Source organism: Emydura macquarii, unplaced genomic scaffold, assembly GCF_026122565.2.
Source record: "Emydura macquarii macquarii isolate MOO-44397 ecotype Brisbane River unplaced genomic scaffold, CSIRO-AGI_Emac_v2 contig_2676, whole genome shotgun sequence".
Classification (NCBI taxonomy): domain Eukaryota; kingdom Metazoa; phylum Chordata; order Testudines; family Chelidae; genus Emydura; species Emydura macquarii.
In genome coordinates this window covers 16266826-16289281 of record NW_027132813.1, presented here as the reverse complement: position 1 = coordinate 16289281, position 22456 = coordinate 16266826, and the positions used below count along the sequence as shown (strand labels likewise).

Genomic DNA, 22456 nt, shown 5'->3' with positions numbered 1-22456 from the left:
AAGGTAAACAAATTATAATTAAGCAAGTCACTTTATATTAATACAACACCTAGCCCTGTCAATGTGCATCAAACTATGATCATCTGTAATGGTACTCATTAGAAAGCTGTGTCAACTTTGCACTTTGATTCAGATTATTTCCTTACCAGCTGCTAAAGTTTGTCCCGTGCCTGGCTCACTGGTTACACAACCAATTCGACTGCAGAGTGTAATAGTGAAGTTGTACATTGTGTATGGTTTTAATCTTGTTACTACATAGGACAGCTCATGAGCTTCAGCTATATACACAACCTGAAAGGCAAACAAATTGGAAGATGGTACTTAGTGAAATAATATTTTCATTCCTGTTAGAGGTTATGTTCGCTCATAAGATATAAGCCTCTGAATTTGCAGATTCCTGTATTTAAACATGGAAAGGTTGCCAAGACCCATTAGTAGAAAAGCATTATTTTGGTGAATCTCAACAAACTAGGATTTAAATGATAATACTTCGATCACACTGTTTTATGAGGTAATAATCCAGTTCCTGAGTGGATAAATGAGGAAACATAGTTATTGCCTCGTAAAGCTGTGTGGTGGCGCTGTTATTGCTACAAGCACTGTAGATTACGGATGACAAAGATGTCACCATTAAGTGATGAAATCTAAGCCTATCCATTTGATCATCATGGAGTTAGTGACACAAGTAGCATGCATTCTGATAGGAACAGTCAATATTTATACAGCCAAAGAATTAGTAAGAAAAGACTTATTTTCCCACAAAATTAAAGTGTTTATCAAAGTGTTAGAAATGGGTGAACCTGAGTAAGATTCTATTGTTCAGTAAAACTGTTTCAGATACTTGTTTGCTCTAGAACTCTAAAATATCACAAAGTTGGAACCCATGTCAACTTTACACTTTACAACACTTTACAAACAATTAAGTTACAATTTCAAAACCCCATGACATAGGTATTACTGTCTCCATTTTACAGATAAGCAAATGGAGGCACAGAGATGGTACCATAAATTATATGCTTAAATGGTGTCAGAAATAAAATGCAGTTGTCCTAGCTGCCACTTTCTTGCTCTAGCTACTAGACAGCACTTCCTCACTCGATTTTAGTTATAATACTGCTAAAATAATTAAAATTAAAAATCTAGAATTGTCAACCACAATCATTTAAAAATTATGTGTAAGGCCACAAAAATCATGTAGTTTTATGATCTGGGGTTCTTTTTACTTGCCTTCTGTTTTTTAGGGTTCACGTTTTGAACCGGGAAGATAGAAAGTTACTACTTTAAAAACAAAAATTGACATTCTCACAACAAAATGACTGCAGGAACTGGGACTTTATGTAAAAACCAACAAATATTGGGATAATTGTGATAGAATTGCAAAAGTTGCAACACTGAAAAATCATACATTTATATAGTACATTTCATCCTGAAGGTACCCAAAGTGCTCCATAACTATTGATTGAATTGTAACTTACACTTATGCACTATGACACCCTACAATGTCCATGATAACCCTTACGGTGTAATTGTGTATTGTTTAATGCAAAGTATGTCATGACTGAGCATTATTGTTATAGTAATATGTTTGTTGCAATGTCATGTATATGGCTATGAGGCTTCGTTATGTAATATTCCGAAAGATGTGTCCTCATGGCTTGAAACATATTCAGGCAAAACTCTTTGGGAGCAGAGGGGCAGTTCATACCTCATTAAGGCATGTAAAGAACAAACCCAGCTCAGCACTCCAGGAACAAACAATTGGTCTAGGCACCAACAAAGGAACCACAATGAGGTGACACTCATGGACTCAGGACCTGGATGAGTTCATATAAGGCCATTGTTTCTCACCTTACCCCAAGGGGGGGGGGAGGAGCAAAGCCCCAGAGGGAAGAGGGAACATTTTTAAAAGGGGGGACATTTTGCTATGCTCTCTCTCTTCCACTTCCATCTACAAACACCACCAAGCAACTGAAGTGCTGACCAAAGGGGAGAGCCTGACTGAAGGGAAAGCAGCCAGCAGGTGGTGAGAATCACCTCAGCTTGTAAGGTTGCTGAAAGTGTTATGCTTAGTTTAGAATGTATTTTGCTTTTGTTTTCTCTTGATCAAATCTGACTTATTATCCTTTGACTTATAATCACTTAAAATCCTTCTGTAGTTAATAAATTTGTTTGTTTGTTTTACCTAAAGCAGTTCATTTGGTTTGAAACATGTTGGATAGTCCACTTGGAGTAATAAGGCTGGTGCATATCAATTTCTTTGTTAACTTGACAAACTATATGAGCTTGCAGTGTTCAGTGCGCAGCACTAAACATTGTAAGATGGAAGTTCCTGAGGCTGCATCTGGGACTAGGGATATTGATTGGGATCATTCTGCTGTATAACTCAACGAGTGGTTGGCTAGAAGCATTCACTTACTGAGTTGAGACCAGCTTGCTTGCTGGTGGCTGTGAGTGGACACCCTAGGAGTGTGGGTTCTTACAGCAGAGCAGGGTAAAATGGGCTCCATGAGTGAAGGACTGGGGTGACACAGCAATACACCAGTCCAGATTGCACTAGGGGAATGTCACAGGCACACACTAGAAAAGCCACAAGACCAGGGAAAGTACATGACAAATACTTTTCATTCCCATTTGTGGTTCCATCCAAAAAGTCTCTATGCTCTGTAGCGTTTCTTCATGTGGAATAGCAGTGGTATGTTCTGGGCATACTCGAAAAGTCATTAGGCATATTCCAACAGTGGGCAATTAACACAGTCCTCCCACACAGATTATCCTGCTTTTAGCACAGTTCAGAGCAGGAGTAACTAAAGGAGCTATCAGAAACCATCTGTGTAAGGCAGTATTGACAGCCCCAATCATTCAAAAATCAGTCAGGACCCAAAAATCATGAGATATATTTTTAAAATGTCATGATTTTTAACCACTACCCTAGCATTCTTTTTATTTGCCTTTTGATTTTTGAACCTTTGGGGGATCATGTTTTCAAACTTTTCCCAGAAACCATGAGGGTCACCAAAAAACTATTTTAAAAAAGGCTGAAATTCTTGCACAATCACATGACTCCAAAAGCAAAGGCTTTTAAAAAAAATATTGTAAGATCACAATACAACACCGGAAAAGGATAGAGGGATTCTGAATGGATTGCACATATTGCTGGGCACTCTCAGGGCACATATATATGCCGCTTTTACAGAATCAACATATGCACAGCTTGAAGATATTTACACAATTCATCTAAATTGGCTCTTTGTATCTAGGAATCTCTTTACCCATCTCTGAAATACAACTCTCTTTAGGAGCACAATTCAACATCTATTTAGCAATGCACACAACATTACAGAAAATGAAAAGAATACTATGAACTGCTGAGTGAGGAAATTAAGTAAGCAGAATGTACAGCAGAGAGGCAAATAAAATTTTTGCCAAGACACCAAGGTGAATACCTTTTTTTTCCTTTTGTATAACATCCATATATCAGCAAACAGTGAAAACAGATTGATAAAAAACAATACCTGGGAAAATACTGGCAAGATGTTTTGTTTGGTAATTATGTTGATGCTGTATCCCATCACTTCTCCTCTTGCTACATTATCTTGTGGCTTTTCCCAAGATACATTGAGAGAATATGGTGAAAGAGGGAATACTGATGGAGATGGCATGAATACAGGAGCTAAAAACAAATGTGCTAATTTACTATAAAATGAATGAACAACATGTGTCATGCAAGTTTTCTTACTGTATTTGGAAAATGCCATCTGTTATAGACAATAAAATGTCTTTTCAAATCCAATTCCTTAATAATCACCTTCTAAAAAAATAACTTTCAGGTCTAAATGGAATTTTCATATTGTTTTTAATACTATATAAAAAGGCAAAAAATTCCCACCTATACAGAATAAAACCTTGATTTTATAACATGCATGTTTTTAAAGAAGTACTAACTACCTCTTAGCTACTAAACACCTTTGTCAGCAGATATAGATAGGAAGTACATAGATGAAAAGCGCTCAGATGCAAAATCTTCATGTGATCTGAAAAAAACCTGATAAAAGCAAAGATTGCTTTTAAACTGTTTAAGCATTGAACAATTTTGTTTGCTGAGCAGGTTTGAAATTAACACATATCTCACTCCTTATAGAACAATTTTCCTGTCTTAAATAATGAAACCTGCACCCACATTTTATTTCTTCCTCCAAAATCGCAAATGCAACAGAGTTTGAATGTGTTGACCTTCACGGTTCACCTCAAGCCCTACCTATTCTCCCAGTTTGTTCGGCCAAGTGGGTTAATGAGTGTCTGCTTGAAAAAAGTATACACAATGATGGGGAAAACTGGGTAAATTCAGAAAACAAAATCTTATTACTCTTTAGTTTGGTTATTATGCAGTCTTAGAAAGTTGTTGCAGTGTGATTGTGATTTTTCTTCCATAGTCATTTTATGGGTAAAGTTTTTTTTTTTGCCTTACACTCATGCTGAATTTCCAGTTAATATGAACTGATACTTACCTCCTTCTCCAGTTCTTTCTGATATCCAGTCTGAAAATATGCTACCAGCCATGTTTACTGCTAAAACACAAAATTCATATTCTGTGAATGGCTCAAGATCAGTGACTGTGGTGGTGGTCTGAGGTGGCATTAATGCGTTTTCATTAGCAGACTCCATAATTGGCTGAGGATTGAGCCATCCACTGCTGTGGAAGATGCGACTTTCAGGAGGAATACGATTTCCATCTGATTGCAATGCTCCTCTCATATAGAGTTCATACCTTATGATTATACCTACAAATAATAGTAAGTAAACAAAAGTAATTTATAGCAGATTGTTATTCAGCATCCAACTAAAATATCAACACAAAAATATTTAAAATTCTAATAATACAATAGAGATCACAGAAAATGTAATACATGTAATGGTGTCATTTTTATTGCCTTTAAAGTTCACTTAGCTAGGGATATTTTTCCCCCTAATCTTTTGCTACTTTGTTACAACTTTTGTTGTGGTTGTTATTTGATTAAACATTTGGTTTTACAATCCACATAGTTTTATCAGTTGAAATATCTTCAACTGAACCACTGTACTTCCATTTGTTATGCTTTCTTTCTAAGGACACATAAAAGGTTAGTGGAGTGTCTTTCAACTTGATCTAGAGCAGGGGTGGCCAACCCGCAGCTTGCGAGCCGCATGCGGTTCTTTGCTCAAATAAATGCGGCGCTCGGGAGAAGAGGGGGAGTAAAATTGCCTTATTTTAGTGGCAGCAAATGTTTAAACTAGGCTGTTGGGATGAGACTTTTTTTGTCAATTTTCTAATCAAAAGAATCTATTAACTAGTGGGAAGATCTCGACAGGTCAAGAAACAGCAGCTGGGCTTTGATACAGCATGTTACTTAAATGCATGCCTAATTCTGAGTACATAAGTAGTCTCAGTGAGGTTAATGGGACTACTCACATGCTTCATGTTAGGCACGTACTTAAGCACCTTGATGAACTGGGGCCTGAGAGAGCAGAAAAATATAAACACTTAACTGAAAACATCTGAGAAACCAGGAACATCAGCACAGCCAGAAGTTAGATAAGCACCATAGTGAATAAGTATCTGGAGCCAAATTTATGAACTTCATGGAACTGCACAACTGTGACTGAAAAAAACTTGTCACCTTGTCTTTTTGTAAGACAGAAGGATCTGACCAGACATCAAAGGAAATAAAATAGCATCATTCACAGCTGCTTGATCTTGCAAGTACATATAAGTGATGGTGATTTTAAACTTCATATAATTAAATTGTGTTGGGAGCTTGTTATTCTCTGTGTCATTATTGGGAGGAGAAGAGAAACTAACTAGTATTAAGTTAAATTAAAAATACATACATAACTTCCCTAATATAAAAGATGCTTTTAATTTTAGCAAGTAATAAGCATACGATACCAGCACTGAAGAGCTGTTCCTGCTATGCATACCCCTAACATCGCTGTGCTCTAGCAGAGGTGCAGTTATTAGCAGCCTCAGTGGGCCAAAAAGTAGTGACCTATCTACACTATACCAGGCTGGGGTCTTATCACTCATTTGCTCGAATACTGAGTTTTCTGACCAAAAAAAAAAAAAAAAAAGAAGTCCTTTTTCCATCAGCAGTTGCTGGGGGAAGTGAGAATTGAATCCAGGAGCTGACACTGATTGTATAAAGTACCATATGCAGACAGATCAGGGAGTGGCAGCCACAGAATATAACTATGAAGCACACACAGTAAGCATTAGAGAGGCTAGTACTGACACGAGCTAGCACTGAAGTTCCTGCAGTCATAATAATTGCAGCCCTAACCATAAAGAAACATTCTGATGTGCATTAGTTTCCTGACTCTCTCTAACCTATTAGGAAGATAAGGTCCTCACACAAAATGGGAACTTAGACCTGTGCACCACATTTGCGTCTACAAATGCTTTTTCCTGACCTAGTTGTGAGGTTTGCCTTGGAAACATTACCAGGGCAATTTACAAGACTCCTATGAAAATTTGGCCCATATACTGAAAGATAAAATTGTAAACAGTGGAATGCAGTGCATCACAGTGTCTTCTTACAAAAGTTGGTGTGTTCACACACAAAAACGAAAACACTAAATATACCAAGTAAGTCAGGCCTACAACACTTGGATGTCATCGAATCCATAACAAAGTTAGCTTAATAACAGAATTAGCCTCATGATTTAAAAACAAAGACTGTCTGTTAATTTTCTTACTTTGTTTATCTTTTTACCTACTTATCTAGTAGTGAGAGCAATGGTCACTGCATCTGTGTGAACTAATTGGACAGAAAAAATGGATTTTACAGTAAACCTTTAATTGTAAACATCATTCTCATTGAGGCGGATGTCACTAAGGGTTAAATTCAGGTCCCAATGCAGTCATTGGAATTTTGCTTTCCAATGGAATCAAGAGTTGGCTCCAAGAGACTACACAATAGTATCAGACAACAGCTAATACTAAGAGATAGTTTAACTGATTTTGTTATCCAATGCTTATGTCTCACTGACCTGGAGAACATTAATAGATTTAGCTAAAATACTGCTTTTTCATTGCTAAATCTCAGGTTTAAGAAATTAAATGTATTAAGTCCTACCATTTGGTTTTGTAGGTGGAGACCATTTTAAGGTGAGCTCTGAAGAGCTGATGTTTTGTATTACAGGAGGGTATTGTCCTTCTGGAGGGGCCTGAGCAGTAAGTAACGTCACTGGCAGGCTCTGCAAACAGCCTCCACTGGTACAGGCTTGAACCACAAACATGTACTTTGTAAATGGAACCAGATTCCAAATAGTTGTAGAAGTTTCTAAACCTTCATATTGGCCACACGGCTGAAGACCAACTGAGTAAGTACATGTCAAAACATATTTCTCTATAGGCCCAGAGTCATTTGATGGGGTTGTCCAGTTAAGTGAAATGGTGTGTGAGCCAACAGGAAAGATTATATTTAAATGTAGGTTTCCTCTAGGTATCCCAGATTTTGTTCGGTACATCACTGCTGCACTTCTTGTAGAACCATGAACATTGCTGACCTTGAGGTAATAGGAATAGAAGGTATAAGGTAGCAAAGTGGTATCACTGAAGCTCTGGGTTCCTAAAACAAACATAAGAAAATTATGTTCCACATGTCAAACACCTAGAAATCTGTCTTGAATTTGTTGCCTTTTATGCAAGTAGTGAAAAGCCACAGTATCCAGACATGAAAAGATTAAAGAATTAAATGCAATAGAAAAATTAAATCAGACATTAAATTAATCAGAAAAATTAAATTGTAGCAGTAAATCAAAGTTTCTATTCCAAAAAATTTTTGTCATCAAGTAGTCTTCCTAATCCTTAGCCCAAGGGTATTAGAGGAGTAGGAAAAGAAAGAAGAGTTGGAGGCCCAAGAACAGGATTATCATTCATGTATGTTTTATCTGCATCCTGATTATTTGAGTTTCCTGTTTTCATTTTGTTTCGAAGAAAAAAAAAACCCCAAAAGACTCTTTCCCTTCTCCTCCAACCCCCACCTTTTAAAAAAAAATAAAAACACTGAAAACAGAGGAATTCAGTTTCCATTGAATATTGATATATCTACTTCTGTGCCAATTAACTTCTGTATCAGAGCTATTCTTCCTTGTAGGACAGGTGTGGTTAAATCAGTGGTCTAGAAAAAAAAAAAGATCTGTGATTTTTTGATAGCTTTGTTCTTACTCACTTTGCGACCTCAGGCCATCATTTCACCTCACAGTGCCTCTGGTCCCCAATGTAAAATGGAACAATACTCACTTTACCTGAGAGGGGTTTTTATGGTGCTTAATTCACTGTTTGTAAAGCACTCAGAGATCTTGGTTGGAAAGTGCCATAGAAGCATAAATAAATGCTTATTAATAAGCCAAATCCCAAGGCTGTCCTTATTCAGACACTTTTCTTATTCAGACACTATTCCTGTCCTTATTCAGACACTTTCATTAATCTCCCAATAGCTCTGATGGAAGTTTGCCTGAGTAATGCATCAGTGAGGACCTCCAAGGTTTAGCCCAAAACAATCCAAGTTCTGTTATGCCTCATCTTACATTCCACTCATAGTATAATATGTCTTTATATACTTCACAGCGCGTACCACCACATTTTACATGATTTGCTCAACAAAAAGTAACTCATTATAGACCAGATGATGGCCACTCTAATTCTTGTATACAAATCAGAGCAGAAAAGCACAGGCATTCTTTTGCCCATTTGTGCACCTGCACCATGGGCAGCCTGCAGCCAGATTTTTGCAGACCCTGAGCACAAGCTGCAGAAGGGGGTTATAGAATGGCTAGTGATGCTAGACACCCCAAAGCTGGCATGACTGAGCATGGTCAACAACCCAAGGACAGTGAAGACCTCGGTAGTCTAATTTCCCACAGTACACCACCACATCTGTGTGTCTTCAATATGACCACGAGAGTCCATCTCTAGGGAGAGTGGATTGTCTAGTTTCCATGCCTGATCAATCCTTGACACTTCCTTGGGAAGGTTGCCAAAATGGTTTACTATTTAGTGTCAGCTGTGGAAGTGGTTATTGCAATGTGGACATCTATTACTAGAAACTGGACTGAAACTACCAAGTTCATTTTACAAAGAGTAGCAATCAATCACAAGATATAATGTACTTTCACTATCAATATAAACTGGAATAAAACTGGCAGGGCATATCTGAAAGGTTCTAATACCTCACTGGCAAGTCCTTAAGCCATCAACTCCTCTATATTTCTACATGGTTAAGTCCAATGCACTATGGCTTGGAATCTTAAATAGCATTTGTTATTATTCCACATGTTATAGCAAGCAGTCTGTTTTATCTTTAAGATGGAGATTGTTATCTCCGGAGAGTTCCCAGCTTTCAACAGCAAAGTTAGCAGAGGTCTTAAAAAAATATCACTCTAATGAGGTACTCTGCAATGCTATCAGCCAAATCATCAGGCCAAAGTTAAAAGACTATTGTTAATTTTCCTTGAAAAGTTCAGTGCTTCCACTGTAATTTCAAACTCTCATTTAGTAATAAGATCTGCATTTCACCCAGTTGCACTGAAGTGGCATTTCCTGAGTGTACTATAGATGCTACACACAAAGTAATAAACATCAGAATATTATTAGAACAATACAAATTTCTGTTAGCATTAACAAATTGTTCTTACTGTTCAAATGCCATGCAGATGATTTTCACATCATTAATTAGAGTGAGTGTCAGGAAATGTCAGAAATGTAATTTTTTTTTAGAAAATAGAAAATAATGGTTTTGTTAAACAGGAGTATATCAATATCTGATTATCCAAGTAGTGAATATTTAGGGTTTTTAAAGCAGCTCCTTAAATATATCAGTGCAATCATGAAATATTGTCTTCATCTTGCACTCTGTTCTTAAACAGATTATGGTACAATATTATGAACATGAATAAAATATTTTGACTTTACTTTTGAAAGAATTTAACTTAATTTCTAAGTTTTTGTTCTTGCTAGGAAATGAAACAAAGGAAAATCAAGTGATTCCTCAACTTTGCAGTCATTTCTATTTCTCTCACTACACTCATCCAATCCTTTACATATACATGTAACATACTTTCAACTTTAATTCACGGTGTTCAGTGTCTACATGTAAGGTACATAATGTAACTGTGTGAGAAGTACTGAAATGTAATACATCAGAACTAAGAATACTGAGAGACTATATGGCGCAAACATTTTTAAATAGGTCTCAGATTAGGCACTGAATAATTGAGGCATTCAGAATCAGTAATCATTTTTGAAAATTTAATCAGATATTTCTTTTCAAAGAAATCTAGCAGTATGGAACCTTAGGCAACTAGTAGGGAAAACCCAACTCTTTATAGAACAAATGACAGGAACCAAAAACAAAAATTTGAAAAATACTACATACTATATACTATTCTTTTCATTAACACTCACTATAAGGATAATTGTCTTCCACTGTATAAATTTCAGTGTCATCTCTATATAATCCATAGGCAAGCCAGTTGGAATTTGGAGAATCAGGTGGGTTCCATGAAAGATAGATAACAGAAGAATTTAGAATTTCTCCTCTAGGTGGAGGTTGCTGGAGTGGAGCTAAAGTACAATTAAAAAAAAAAAAAAAAAAAAAAACATTTTTAAAAGAGAGCTAATAAAACATACAAATAAACTGAAGTGAAATCTTTAGAATAAAGTTTCTTCTGATACAAAAAATATTATCAAACGGACATCTGGCCAATAGAACATTAATAAAGAAAGCTCATGCATCAGAAGTACTCTACAACAAAGCTTTTCATCTAGGTACATAAAACAAATTTGTATATAAAAGCAGCCAGCATAAATACATTTAAAAAAACCACAAAAGTTAACCTTCAGTATTACCACAGTTTTCTAAAAGCTCCTTTTTCTTTGTTTCTTTTGTTTTTAGGAAATTATCAAAAGATGGATTACATTTATCTGTGTGCATTATTAATTTAAAGTTTGCAATCTAATCATCTGTTGCATTTTCACAAGGATCATTTCCATTCAACTTATCCCAATGGCCATATATCTTCATCTAACAGAGCAGAAAAGAAAAAAACCAAAAGAGCAATTTATTTTGATATTGAAAATCAGTAGCATTATAATATGTTATCTTACTTCCATCTAACATGAGGCTACTAAAAGCACAACCTGAGTTGATTTTATATGAAAGAGATCGATCCTGCTACCATCGGGCTTGATTCTGATCTCCCTTACACAAGTTTTACACCAGTATTAACTACATAAACTTCAGTGGACTTATTTCTGAATTACACCAGTATCAACAAGCTTGCACCCCTCAGGCTTGGTTAAGACCCAGCATCTTCTAGTTACCACCCTCTTTACTGCACAAGTAAATCATCACACAACTGATTATCCTCTAATAAACTGTAATCTCAGGGCAAGGTATGTTTATGTCTTGATCAATTAGTGAAGAGCAATCAAAGTTCCCTCTGTTTTCCGTCTGTGATCCAAATGAATCACTATGGTCCTTTCTGAGTGTTTTGCTGTTGCTCAGTAAAATATTCTTAAATGAATTTTAGTAACATTTTTGATAAAATACACTTAATTTATAAGCCAGAACACAGGAGGCCACAGTGTGCCATTAAACCTCTGGCCTAGAGGTGGTGCAAGCTGCAGTGCCCTAAAGAGTGCTCCAAGAGGCAATATTCCTAAGGGAGTACTGCCCCTCTCCCTGTTTTCTAGTAGCATGCTTGCCACTTTTATGCACCTCGCCAGTTTTGCGGACTGGTATCTATAAGGAAAGCTTCATGGATCTAGGACCATCATGGGTGTGGAAGCTAAACATCTTCCCTATTCCATGGACCCAACAGGATACTTTGGGAAAACATCACAATTTGAAACCTGTGGCGTTTCATGGACTTTTGGTCTCTAGTTGTGAGTCATCATCATCATCTACAGTGGTTTGCTGAATATGTTCAATTCTCTCTCTCGCTATCTCTCTCTCTCAGAAAAAAAATCTACTTCACCAAACAATTTTTTTTATATGAGAACTTGACTTCTACAAGTAAAACTTCTGAAGAATGATGGTACCATCAAAGGCACAAAAGTTCTCAGCACACAACTAAAACTTCGATTTAAGTACTGTATTGGGGATAAATTACCTGGAAAGTTGCTAGACCTACAGTGATTATTGAGTTAAATGAAGAAATAACACTAGAACACTGGTTCTCAAACTTATTTGACTAAGCCCCCCCTTCTTTTTGTCTGTACTCACTTACACCCCTCACCCCACAAGTACATATGCCACCACCCAGCTCTGAAGGTAGAGTGGAGAGCAGTAGCTGCTGATAAGCACCCAGATCTGAAGACAGCACCCTGCCAGCAGCGACACAGAAATAAAGTGGCAATGTGAAAAGTGAAACCTGTCCTCACTTTTCACAGCAAACGTAGCACCTCATTGCCACCCTTATTTCTGTGCTGCTGCTGCCGCCATCTCCAACTGACAGCCAGAGCCCCAGCGCCTCCCAGTGAAGGATTGAAGAGGAGAAGGAGAGCCCTTCTGCATGAGAAGAAACCACCTGGGGCTGACAGCCAGAGCTCTTAAAAGAAAGAAGTAAAAGCACACAGCTCATGCCTCTATTGAAAGGTCTACCCCGAATTTTAAGAACCGCTGAACTAGAACATATTTTTAGTGTTCCTCGTGTACGTGGAAACTGCAAAAATCAGCATATTTTTCTTGGGAGGGGAATACTGCTTTGGCATTATTCTGTCTTTAGGGTTAGCAAGGATTAGAGGAGAGATTGTCAAGTACACCTAATGAATTTAGGAGTGCAAGTCCAACTGAGAGTTAGTAAGACTTGTGCTCCCAAATCCTTCAGGCACTTTTGAAAGTTTCCCCCACAATATAGGTACATTGATGAGCTATCAAGACATGCACTGTGCAGCTGAGCAGCCACATGAATTTATTAGGGTATACATTTTTTTTCTTGCCCGTTTGTCACTCTTATTTGTTGTAGTCTGTCTTATAGTTAGACTATAAACTCTTTGGGGGCAAGGAATGTACCTTTCTTTTGTGTGATGAAGGTGTGTGAGTGAGTGAGCGAGCGAGCATCTGGCATACTTTGGGCCCAAAAATATAAAATAAGTCACCCTCCAGTAGAATGTTATTTGGACACTGGTAGTGCCTTACGTATGTTTCTGCTAACACAGATTTATGTGGGTGATGCACTTAGTAATATGATAGTTGTCAGTAAAATGCTAAATTACAATGAGGAGTAATCACAAATGATGTACCACTTAAAATACAGAATTTCCATTTAGGAACATTCATTGCACTGGAAGTACTGAACATCTGGACACATCATTTTTACTATGGTTTTGATTAATGAGTATGAATTCATTTTCTTGCCACCGATCCCTAGATTTGCACAAGACTTAGCAGATACAGAGTAGCATTTACAAAGTTAGGCATTAATCTAGAGGGGCAAAGCCCCCAAACTGGTGACAACAATTAGGAACTACAGGCAAGATTATCTGAAAGGAGAAGATTGTAACTTGTACATCATTTATGTCCAGAAAGGACTCCAGTTACTTATTCAGAATGCAGTACAAGTTGTTCTCACATTTCCTAATTAAAATCTATATTAATCTATGTCATTTAAAATTTTATAGTAGAATTGCCATTGACCTTTATAAAATGTATATACCGATATAAATTAGTTGATTAGTTTAAGATGAAAAGCACCATAAAAATGCTAAGTATTATTATTATAAATTCAAATGAAACATTATACATTTGAAAGTGAAATTCTGAACCAACGAACTATCAGGACAATGGAGAGGTACTGTGTGTTCTAGAGAGGGGTCTGAACCGAAACCCTGGATTGAATATTTTCACATTTGAGAAAATTCATGTCTTTAACTTATGTTAAACTTAACTTAATAGAGGGACCAAACACAAATTGCAAATCAAGTGATGTGTGTTTGTGAATGCCCTATGCATGTGTGTATCCTTGCCTACACACACAAAATCTACAACACAGATACCATGGTGTTGAACATGATGTAAATGCATAGACAAGCTAGATAAACAGATATGTTGCAGAAGCAATGTCCAAAAAGAGTCATGTGATAAAAATGTTCAGCAATGACTAAATCCTACTGATTTCCACTGACTTAAGAGCCTAAGTCCCCATTTTCAAAAGTGTCTTAAGAGCCTAAATCACTTAAGAGCTTTTGAAAATTTTAATCCTTGTCCACACTATCCTTTTTTTCTTAAAATTTGCCAATGGTGCAGCTTGGTCACTGGTATCAACAATGCAATTGCTACTATAGCCACGCAGTTAATGTATGCCAGCATCGAGATTTTCCACAGAAAAACAAGATTTGAAGATGTCATTTTGACTAATTAGGACTCAGATGAAGTCTGATGCCTTGCCATCCCTGCACTTCAGACTTGTTGCAACTACCGCAGTGCAGGTGCTCAGTTGCAATGTGATTCACTTCAATGTCTTGCTCACATGTTGCCATAGCTTTAGCCGACTCTAAACAAGCCAGTTTATGATGATCTGTAATGATGTGTTACATTGTCTCCCACAGTGACTGATGGAGGCTCCATAAGATGGCAAGCTTATGTTTCACCATGAGCCTGATCCTGAAGCTAATGGGGGCTGGGGTGCTTAGCAACTCACAAGTTCCAACTCTATGTTTGGTGCAAAGTTCTACGAAGTGCTCTAGCTCAATCATTCCAATAGGATCTCCTAAGATAGCGATAAAGAAGAAAAAATAGGATCTTGAAATTTGTGTAAAAAAATCCAGTCTTAGTTCTGTAATACTAATTTAACACTGACTAAAAACCAATAAAAGCCATTAATTTGAAAGACATGCTTTTAAGACTAATATCCACTTACTTTTACTGCAACCAAATAGGTTGTGGACATCCAAATTACTAGCATTGGGAACACAATTGTCGCATTTCAAGCCAGTTACAAATTGTTTACAAACACATTGTCCAGTAACAGGATGACAAGTCCCATTAATGGCTCCAGAAGGATGACAATTACAATGCTGACATCTATAAACAAAAACACTTCAGTTAGACACAGTAGGGTTTTATTTAATGGCTTCTTTTGTCTTACATAATTACAAATCATAATTAAATAGCCTAGTGGATAGAGGTTCAGTAAAAAATGTAAATACTGGATCTATTTAAAAAAATGCAGCTTAAAAAAATTTGCAAGTTATCTATTTCATACTGTTTTAATAAATACTCCAAATAAGCATTAGAAATCAGAGCATTAGATGAAATTTATGCTAAGTTAGATAAAGAAAATGTTTTAGATTTAAACATTTGTTAATATAGAATTGATCCATACACAGAGTGTAATAAATACAACAGTATTTATTAATAAAACTATTACTGGTCCAAACTTGTAATCCTTATTGACACAAAATATGCCCTACTCACACAAATAGTGCAACTGAAGTCAATAGGATGATATATTTATTTGGCTAGCTTCGTGTATGTGTGAGATCTTCAGGATATATTGAGATCCTGAGGAATCTAAGCTTTCAAAGAAAAAAGTTTCTTGCCCTCAAAGGCAATTAAGAGTTACTGCAGGGATGCAAATGCAGAATAAATAAAAGAAGAAAGATCCAACGACTGGGAGGAGGGAGAAAACTAGAAAGGAGGATAAACTGGGGAGAGAAATGGCTGAAATACCACTAGTCATAATGGGGAGCACATTTTCCCACTATGTGATACTGAAATTGACAATAAAGTACTTAAATAATGACAATAATTAAAAGTTTAACTACTACATAAAGGCTCACATTCTAACCTTCATCCTTTGTGCCAACCTCTCATTGACATCAGTGGAAAATCCTTAGTGGATTGCGGTATATGATCATAAATCTATATCCTGGCTCATGGACCATAATTAAAAATGGAATTTGCACCTCTCCACAGTATATATTTGAAACCCTTGCTAAATAAGGATTTTTGCAATTGATTTCTTTCCCCCCAGTGGCACTGAATTATATTAGGGCTACCAAGTACAGTTAAAAATACAAAGGTGTGTGATTCTCAATAATTGGCTTACTCACATAATAGATAATGGCTTGGCTTTGAATGAGCAACCTACATTCCATTGCCAATCCTCTGAGTCATGCCACCCATCTAAATACAGTATTTAATAACAGCAAATAAAACACAAGTAACTTTTCTGGTCTAATTTTCTAATGTTATGTGTGTACTGCGATGGACAGAACAATTAACTACCATACAGTGCAAATCAGGAAGGGAAGCCACAAAGTATTGTAAAACTCAGTTTTCACTCACCTAAATCTGAGCTAGTCATGCAACAGTCCTGTCCTCTGGCATAAATGAGAGCGGCCGGAAGGCAGCTCTAAACTACACCAGATGCCAACTGTCCCGAGAGGACAATGAAACAGCCATCAGGGACTGGAAGGACATATGGAAGACTCAGTTATGTTTCCTCCCCTGATTGGTTACTCTGGCTCTGTGGTGCAACCTAAAGCGAGTGCATCACAGTTAAGATACTGTCCCTTCCACTTCTCTTTTCTTTATTCCCTCTCTCAGATATACCTGTAGGTCAAAAAACTCTGAGTTCATCTACACTTTAGGATAATAAAAGAAAAGGAAAAAAACAGTTTTTTTCACATTGGACTACTGAGATCCAGGTCAATAATCGGTGAAATAGACATTAAATGTGACAGATTTTTAAACAAGTTTAAGAGAACTATTCACATACATTTTTTGCCCATCACAGAGCTCTGTTTATTCGAGTTCCTTAACTCTACTGCAACTCTTGCTGTGTGATCTCCTGAGTAATCATTCAACACCCTTAAAAAGGCTGATAAAAGCTAAAGCTGCAAAATAAGCTGCAAATTTGTTTTATGGACTAATATCCCTTTGGGAATAAATAAAATACATTCTCTCCTGGAAACCACTATACTGTAGTTTTCTCTCTTTTATAGTCAAGAGAAAAGGGCAATGTTTTCAAACTGTATTAAGTCCTTTCATCTGTAGACAGTGCATCCAAATCCCTCTTCAAATGGAGGTTTTGTTTAGACTATTTAAATGTCATGACTGAAGAAAATGGTTTAGTTAGAGATAAAGTAGAAAGAATTATTTGCCCAGCAATACACTATTTTATTATTTCATAATTTCATTACATGCTGCTATTTAGTGTGTATCGTTTGTGAGGAGTTTAATGCAAGTGTCTCAGTACATAAACAATGAGGGTATTCTCTTGCTACCACTGCATATTACTGCACCTCTCATGAATAAAGGTCCCCTGAGTATTTCAGTTTTCATTATCATTCACTCATGAAGCAATCAAATTCATTTTAGATATAGTACATTTACAGTGCGTTACAGTTGTGTGTGGGGGGTGGTGATGTTTGTTTAGTTTTTGCTTGAAGAAGTTATATTGTCTTTTAACCAACATATAGTTATATCTGTCTCCATCTTTATGAACTTAGGCCCTGATCCTGCAAATAGTAATGTATGAGTTGTCCTATTGAGTTCAGTGGGACTACTCAGGTGTGTTTCCAGGATCAGAGTCTTCATTAGTATCCTAAATAATGAAACAGATACATTTTATTATTTTTTAAATTTACTGTACATCTGCAAAGGCAATATTTTTTTTTGCCATTAAGGACTCTTATGGTTAATAAACCAACTAATTCCTTGAAACTTTCTAGCCATACAAACAATATTTCCAACATTCTTGAGGACTGTTAATAAAATAAATTAGAAGCTTTTGTTATTTTTTAAATGCTACCTTCCCAAGATGTTTTAAATCAAGCATATTTCACATTTATTAAAACAGAATTATGAATAATCAAAGAAAAAAGATTTAAAACATGGAAAGAGAAATACCAAGCCAAGATGAATTGCAATATTGATTTTGTGAGGATAAATGGTTTTTGTAATATTAATATAGAGAAACCTTTATTACATTGACTCTCTAGGTGCAGTTACAGCCTCTCCAGCAATCTGTTTAAAATCTTAATTTTTCATCTTTATGGGAAAACCTCACTTGCTAAGTGGATTTCATAAACAGTAATCTGTCAAGGTATATATAAACAATTTGTATTGTTCATTGACCAGTTCATTATCGTAAACAATACAGAAGTAAGGCTTATCTAATCTCTGCCAATGTTCAGGACCATTATGGTTCGTTTGAATCATTGTAAAATCCTGGTATCTAAAATTCCTCCCATCCTGCAGAGAATTTCCTACTTTGCAAGCTGAATTCCAGTGCATAATTCTCTGTGTTCCTTTGAGGTTGGTGGAATTTTAAGGCTTCATGACTCTCTCTCTGTATTTCACAGGACAGAAACAGAAAAATGTCAGAAGTTAGCACATCTGACATTTAAATTATGGGTGGCTAATATTCTTTGCTTGATTGGTTTTCTAACCACCAATTTATTAGAGAGGGACAAAGAATGCTCTTATCAGTGCGGAACTTGCAAAGAAAAAGGTAAATCACCCCTTCCTAAAAGAAGTTTTAAAATTCACAAAAATTGAATGAAAACAGATTAGCAAATATGGCTACAGATGATCTCTTAATAGAGAAAATCCTTCTGAAGAGGAGGAGGAATGTTGCCCAACGTACAGTAGAACCACCATGGATCTACTACACAAGAGGATCCAGATCTCCCTGAGCACCACAAAGCCAAGCTTCACAGTAGATCTCTTCATAAACATGTTTGGGGATTGTGGAAGTCCAGGAAGTGAAACAAACTGAAGCATAACTGATAGGTCCACAAAGTGTTTTAGTCTACTGGTCTCAAGTGTAGCTGGGTACACAGTAGCGGCCACTGACTTGCTATAGATGTTCTGTTGCCTGGATCGAAGGTTGGTATGGGACTAAGCTTCCCGTTATCTGTGTTCCCCATATAACACTTGATCACTTTGGCTCTGCACATGGGGTGGGCAGGAGTGAATAGATGCTCCCTGAGAATGGGTGTGAGTGAAGGGATAGGAGAGGGAGTGAGGGGAAATACTGAGACTCAGGGGAGAGGAGGACCAACCAGCTTCAGGCTGGGAAAGAGGGTCCATGGGCTTCCAAGCTGCACCTGGACCATTCCAGCCCCTCTGGGTCCCAATCCTTGTTCCCCAGCCTGATTCCAGGCACTGCAGCAGCCACTCCAGCCTCTTTGGGTTCCTCTCTTGCCCCACCTCGGGCATGCAGGCGTTGACTCAGAGATGGAGCCCCCACAATATTTCCATTGCAGAGGTGCTACCCCCCTACTTGCCTTCCTGGTTCCACTACCCCTGCACAAAAGACAGAATTTTACTATAAATTACGAAAAAGCCCAGTGCTGGAATTCTTCTGTCATGAGGTAAAAATGGAGGCCTTGTGGGCACAACAGCAAGAAGAATCTTAAATGGGTTTCTAATAAAGGCACATAACAAATGTCTGCATCAATGAGCGATTAAATCTATATTCCTGGATGTAACTGTGACACTGGCATTCGCTAACCCTGTCACCATCATCATCAGAACTGTATAGTTATAAATAGCCAAGATGATATTACCAAACGTGGAACCAAACGAACATGTGAGTCTTTCCTTAATGCACTACTGCAAGGCACACAAATATTACCATGATGAGTGTGGTATAAGAACCTGAGGAGAACAGAATAGAAGCCTACCCATTGGTGGTACAAGTCAACAGCATACATTGTTTTTTGCCTAACATATAAGTGATTGACAATCTACCGAAGCCAAAAAAAAGGGAAGTGGAGTGTAAAAGCTCAGTCTGGATTCAAATCCCAGTTTTGTAAAAAAGCTCCTATCTTTAGGATAGACGTAACCAAAACTCTGGATCCAGACATTCCCAAACTAAGTTCTTCAGGGTATGGATTCAGATATGAATTTGGTGTTTGAGCCCATGTCTAGTATATGAAAGGTATTGCTTACCAGACAGATTGTGAACATTTCTACATCCTGTTTGGAACTCAAAGTCAAATCCTATTTCAAACTAAAGAATAAGGAAGATGAATTTAGAAGGAACTTAATACTACACGATTTTTATCCCTTATCATCAAGAGAGACAGGAAGTGAAACAGAAAATCCTTATTCTTACAGATTCCAAGAATGCCATTAACAGATACCTCTATGACCTGCAACACTAAAAAATCCTCTGCCTAATGACTGACAATAATATAAAAGTTAAAGTGAAAAATCTACAATAGAATAATGTCAAGTGAACTCAGGAAGACATGTACACTTACTTTCTAGGGACAGGATATATTTATTCTCTTGTTCACTCAAGGCTAGTGTGGAGAGGTCAGATCATTTTCATTTAAGTCTATATATTTTTTAAAAGCATTAATATTAAATATAACAAAATACTTCACAATCATATGGTCTGTAGGAAAATGTGATAATATGAGAGCCTGTAAAATCTCATTGGACAACATGTAAAAAGGAAATTGAGATTGTGGGGATTAAACAAGCAAGAAAAGAAGCTGCAAGAGAAAGATAGAGCAACAGACAGCAATAACAATTCATTACCTACTGATGTACCTCAGACATTCAAGGAAGTATATTCACAATTTTAGTGTACATAAAGACTCTAGGATACTTTAGATACAAAATTTTCTCATCACCACAAAATTAGGATGCTGATAAAGAGAGAATTTACTCCTCTAGGAATACAGATTTTAGAAATGGAAAAGTCTGTCATTAGATTAATCCATTTTTCTACAAATTTTACATTTTCTGCTATTGTTAAAAGAAAATACAGGGGTGTCTAATGTTTGCTTCCCTTCTCCATTGACATTTCAATTTCACTGAAATTTTCCCACCTGTGTTAATTATTGATAAGAACAGTGTGCATAAATTTTTCCAAAACCTTAATAGTTGATTATTTCAGATATAGAACAATGGTAATGAGACAATCCTCAAACCATTATAACATGAGACATAGTGTATAAAGTTTTAATTATGCTTCCACTGAAGACAATGGCAAAACTTCCATTGACTTCACTGGGTGGGGTAATAGGTCCTCGGTATGTGATACCATATGTAAATTTGGACATGTGTATAAATTTCAGTGGAAGATTGTTTTGACTAGATTGCATTTTGTTATTGTTATGAAAGATTTTAATGTTAGTCGGTGTGAGGAAATGTAAAGAAGAAATTGAAAATATACTGTATTTATAAAAAACAAAAACAAGCAAATAAATACTCACCTCCCTGTATCAGAGTCAAATCCAAAATAAAGTTCTTTGCAGTGGTCACATCTCTGTCCAGTTACGAAAGCATCTTGGCAAATACATTGGCCAGTTAGACTATTACAGACCTGATTCACTGAACCAGGCATGTGGCATAAACATGGCAAGCAGCCAGAAGCACTGTATGGAGATATGTAAAAACCTAGTAAAGACAAAAATTGGTGAACAAATACACATTTTAACAAACTTGCAAAACAAACAATACAACATAAGATTATTATTTTGGACATTCATATTTAGCAATCGAATGATAAACCTGGAAGAAACAGAGGCAAATATTATGTTTAATATACCCACCAAACCTACAAATCTAGTATATATGCACATTCCAACACATACAAATCTATGCAGTCATTTTGTGGCGCAAGGTGTCTAAGCCCATTCAATGGCATTTTCTGCTTGCCAACTCTGATTTCTATTCTTTCTTCCTAAAATTTTCTCCTTAGGCCGAACAGGAGAAACAGGAGAATAGTGCGATATGTATCAGGCAGCATGGAAATCAAAGATCCCACTGCATGGGAGGCACTAATGAATACACTACAGACTACAGGAATACACAAAATGCCATGCAACATCAGAGCTGTGGTCCATCTAGTCCAGGATCCTGTCTCTGATAATACCAGTACCACACACTTCCAAAGGAAACGCAAGAAACAAATATGTTTCTTCCTAAAGTCTTCTAAGTTAGTGGTTGGTTTATGCCCCAAATCATGAGGGCTTACATACCTTATTAAGAAAACCTATCCTGTCTAACATTGTGCAGTCAATGCTCATATTAGTCATATAAAAAAAAAATTTTTTTAACTTCGACTAAGCGCAGCACTTTGTGTCAATGAGCTGAGTTTAACAGGTTGATCAGTTTGTGTGTAAAAAGTTCTCTTTTACTGGTTTTAAAATGGTTGCTCTCAGTTTTGTCCCCCTTCCCCTTATTCTTATCTTATGAAAAAGGATAAACAGAAGCATGCAGTTCACCTTCACTTCCTCACTCATTTTGTGGTATACCTCTACCATGTCCTCTTTTGTTCATCTCTCTCATCAATATCTCCTTATATGAAAGTCTATCCAGATCTCTAATCATTTTCATCACACATCTCTGAATCTCTTTTATTCCTACTAAATCTTTTTGACAAGGACCGGAGCTCAATACAGAACTTAAGTAAAGTAGTACCACACAATTATATAACAGTATAATAT

General features: G+C 36.7%; 1 protein-coding gene across 1 annotated transcript in view; it reads right to left on the bottom strand.

The window, feature by feature from the left end:
* Nucleotides 1-22456, bottom strand: part of USH2A (usherin) — a 511874-nt gene that overhangs the window by 405158 nt on the left and 84260 nt on the right. Inside the window, exons 13-19 of the mRNA XM_067564962.1 lie at nt 21221-21404; nt 14899-15062; nt 10442-10600; nt 7110-7604; nt 4506-4778; nt 3513-3670; nt 147-291 (exon numbers count right to left, since the gene is read on the bottom strand). Coding sequence (XP_067421063.1) covers nt 147-291; nt 3513-3670; nt 4506-4778; nt 7110-7604; nt 10442-10600; nt 14899-15062; nt 21221-21404 — 1578 coding nt within the window. The remainder of the gene's footprint in view (nt 1-146; nt 292-3512; nt 3671-4505; nt 4779-7109; nt 7605-10441; nt 10601-14898; nt 15063-21220; nt 21405-22456) is intronic.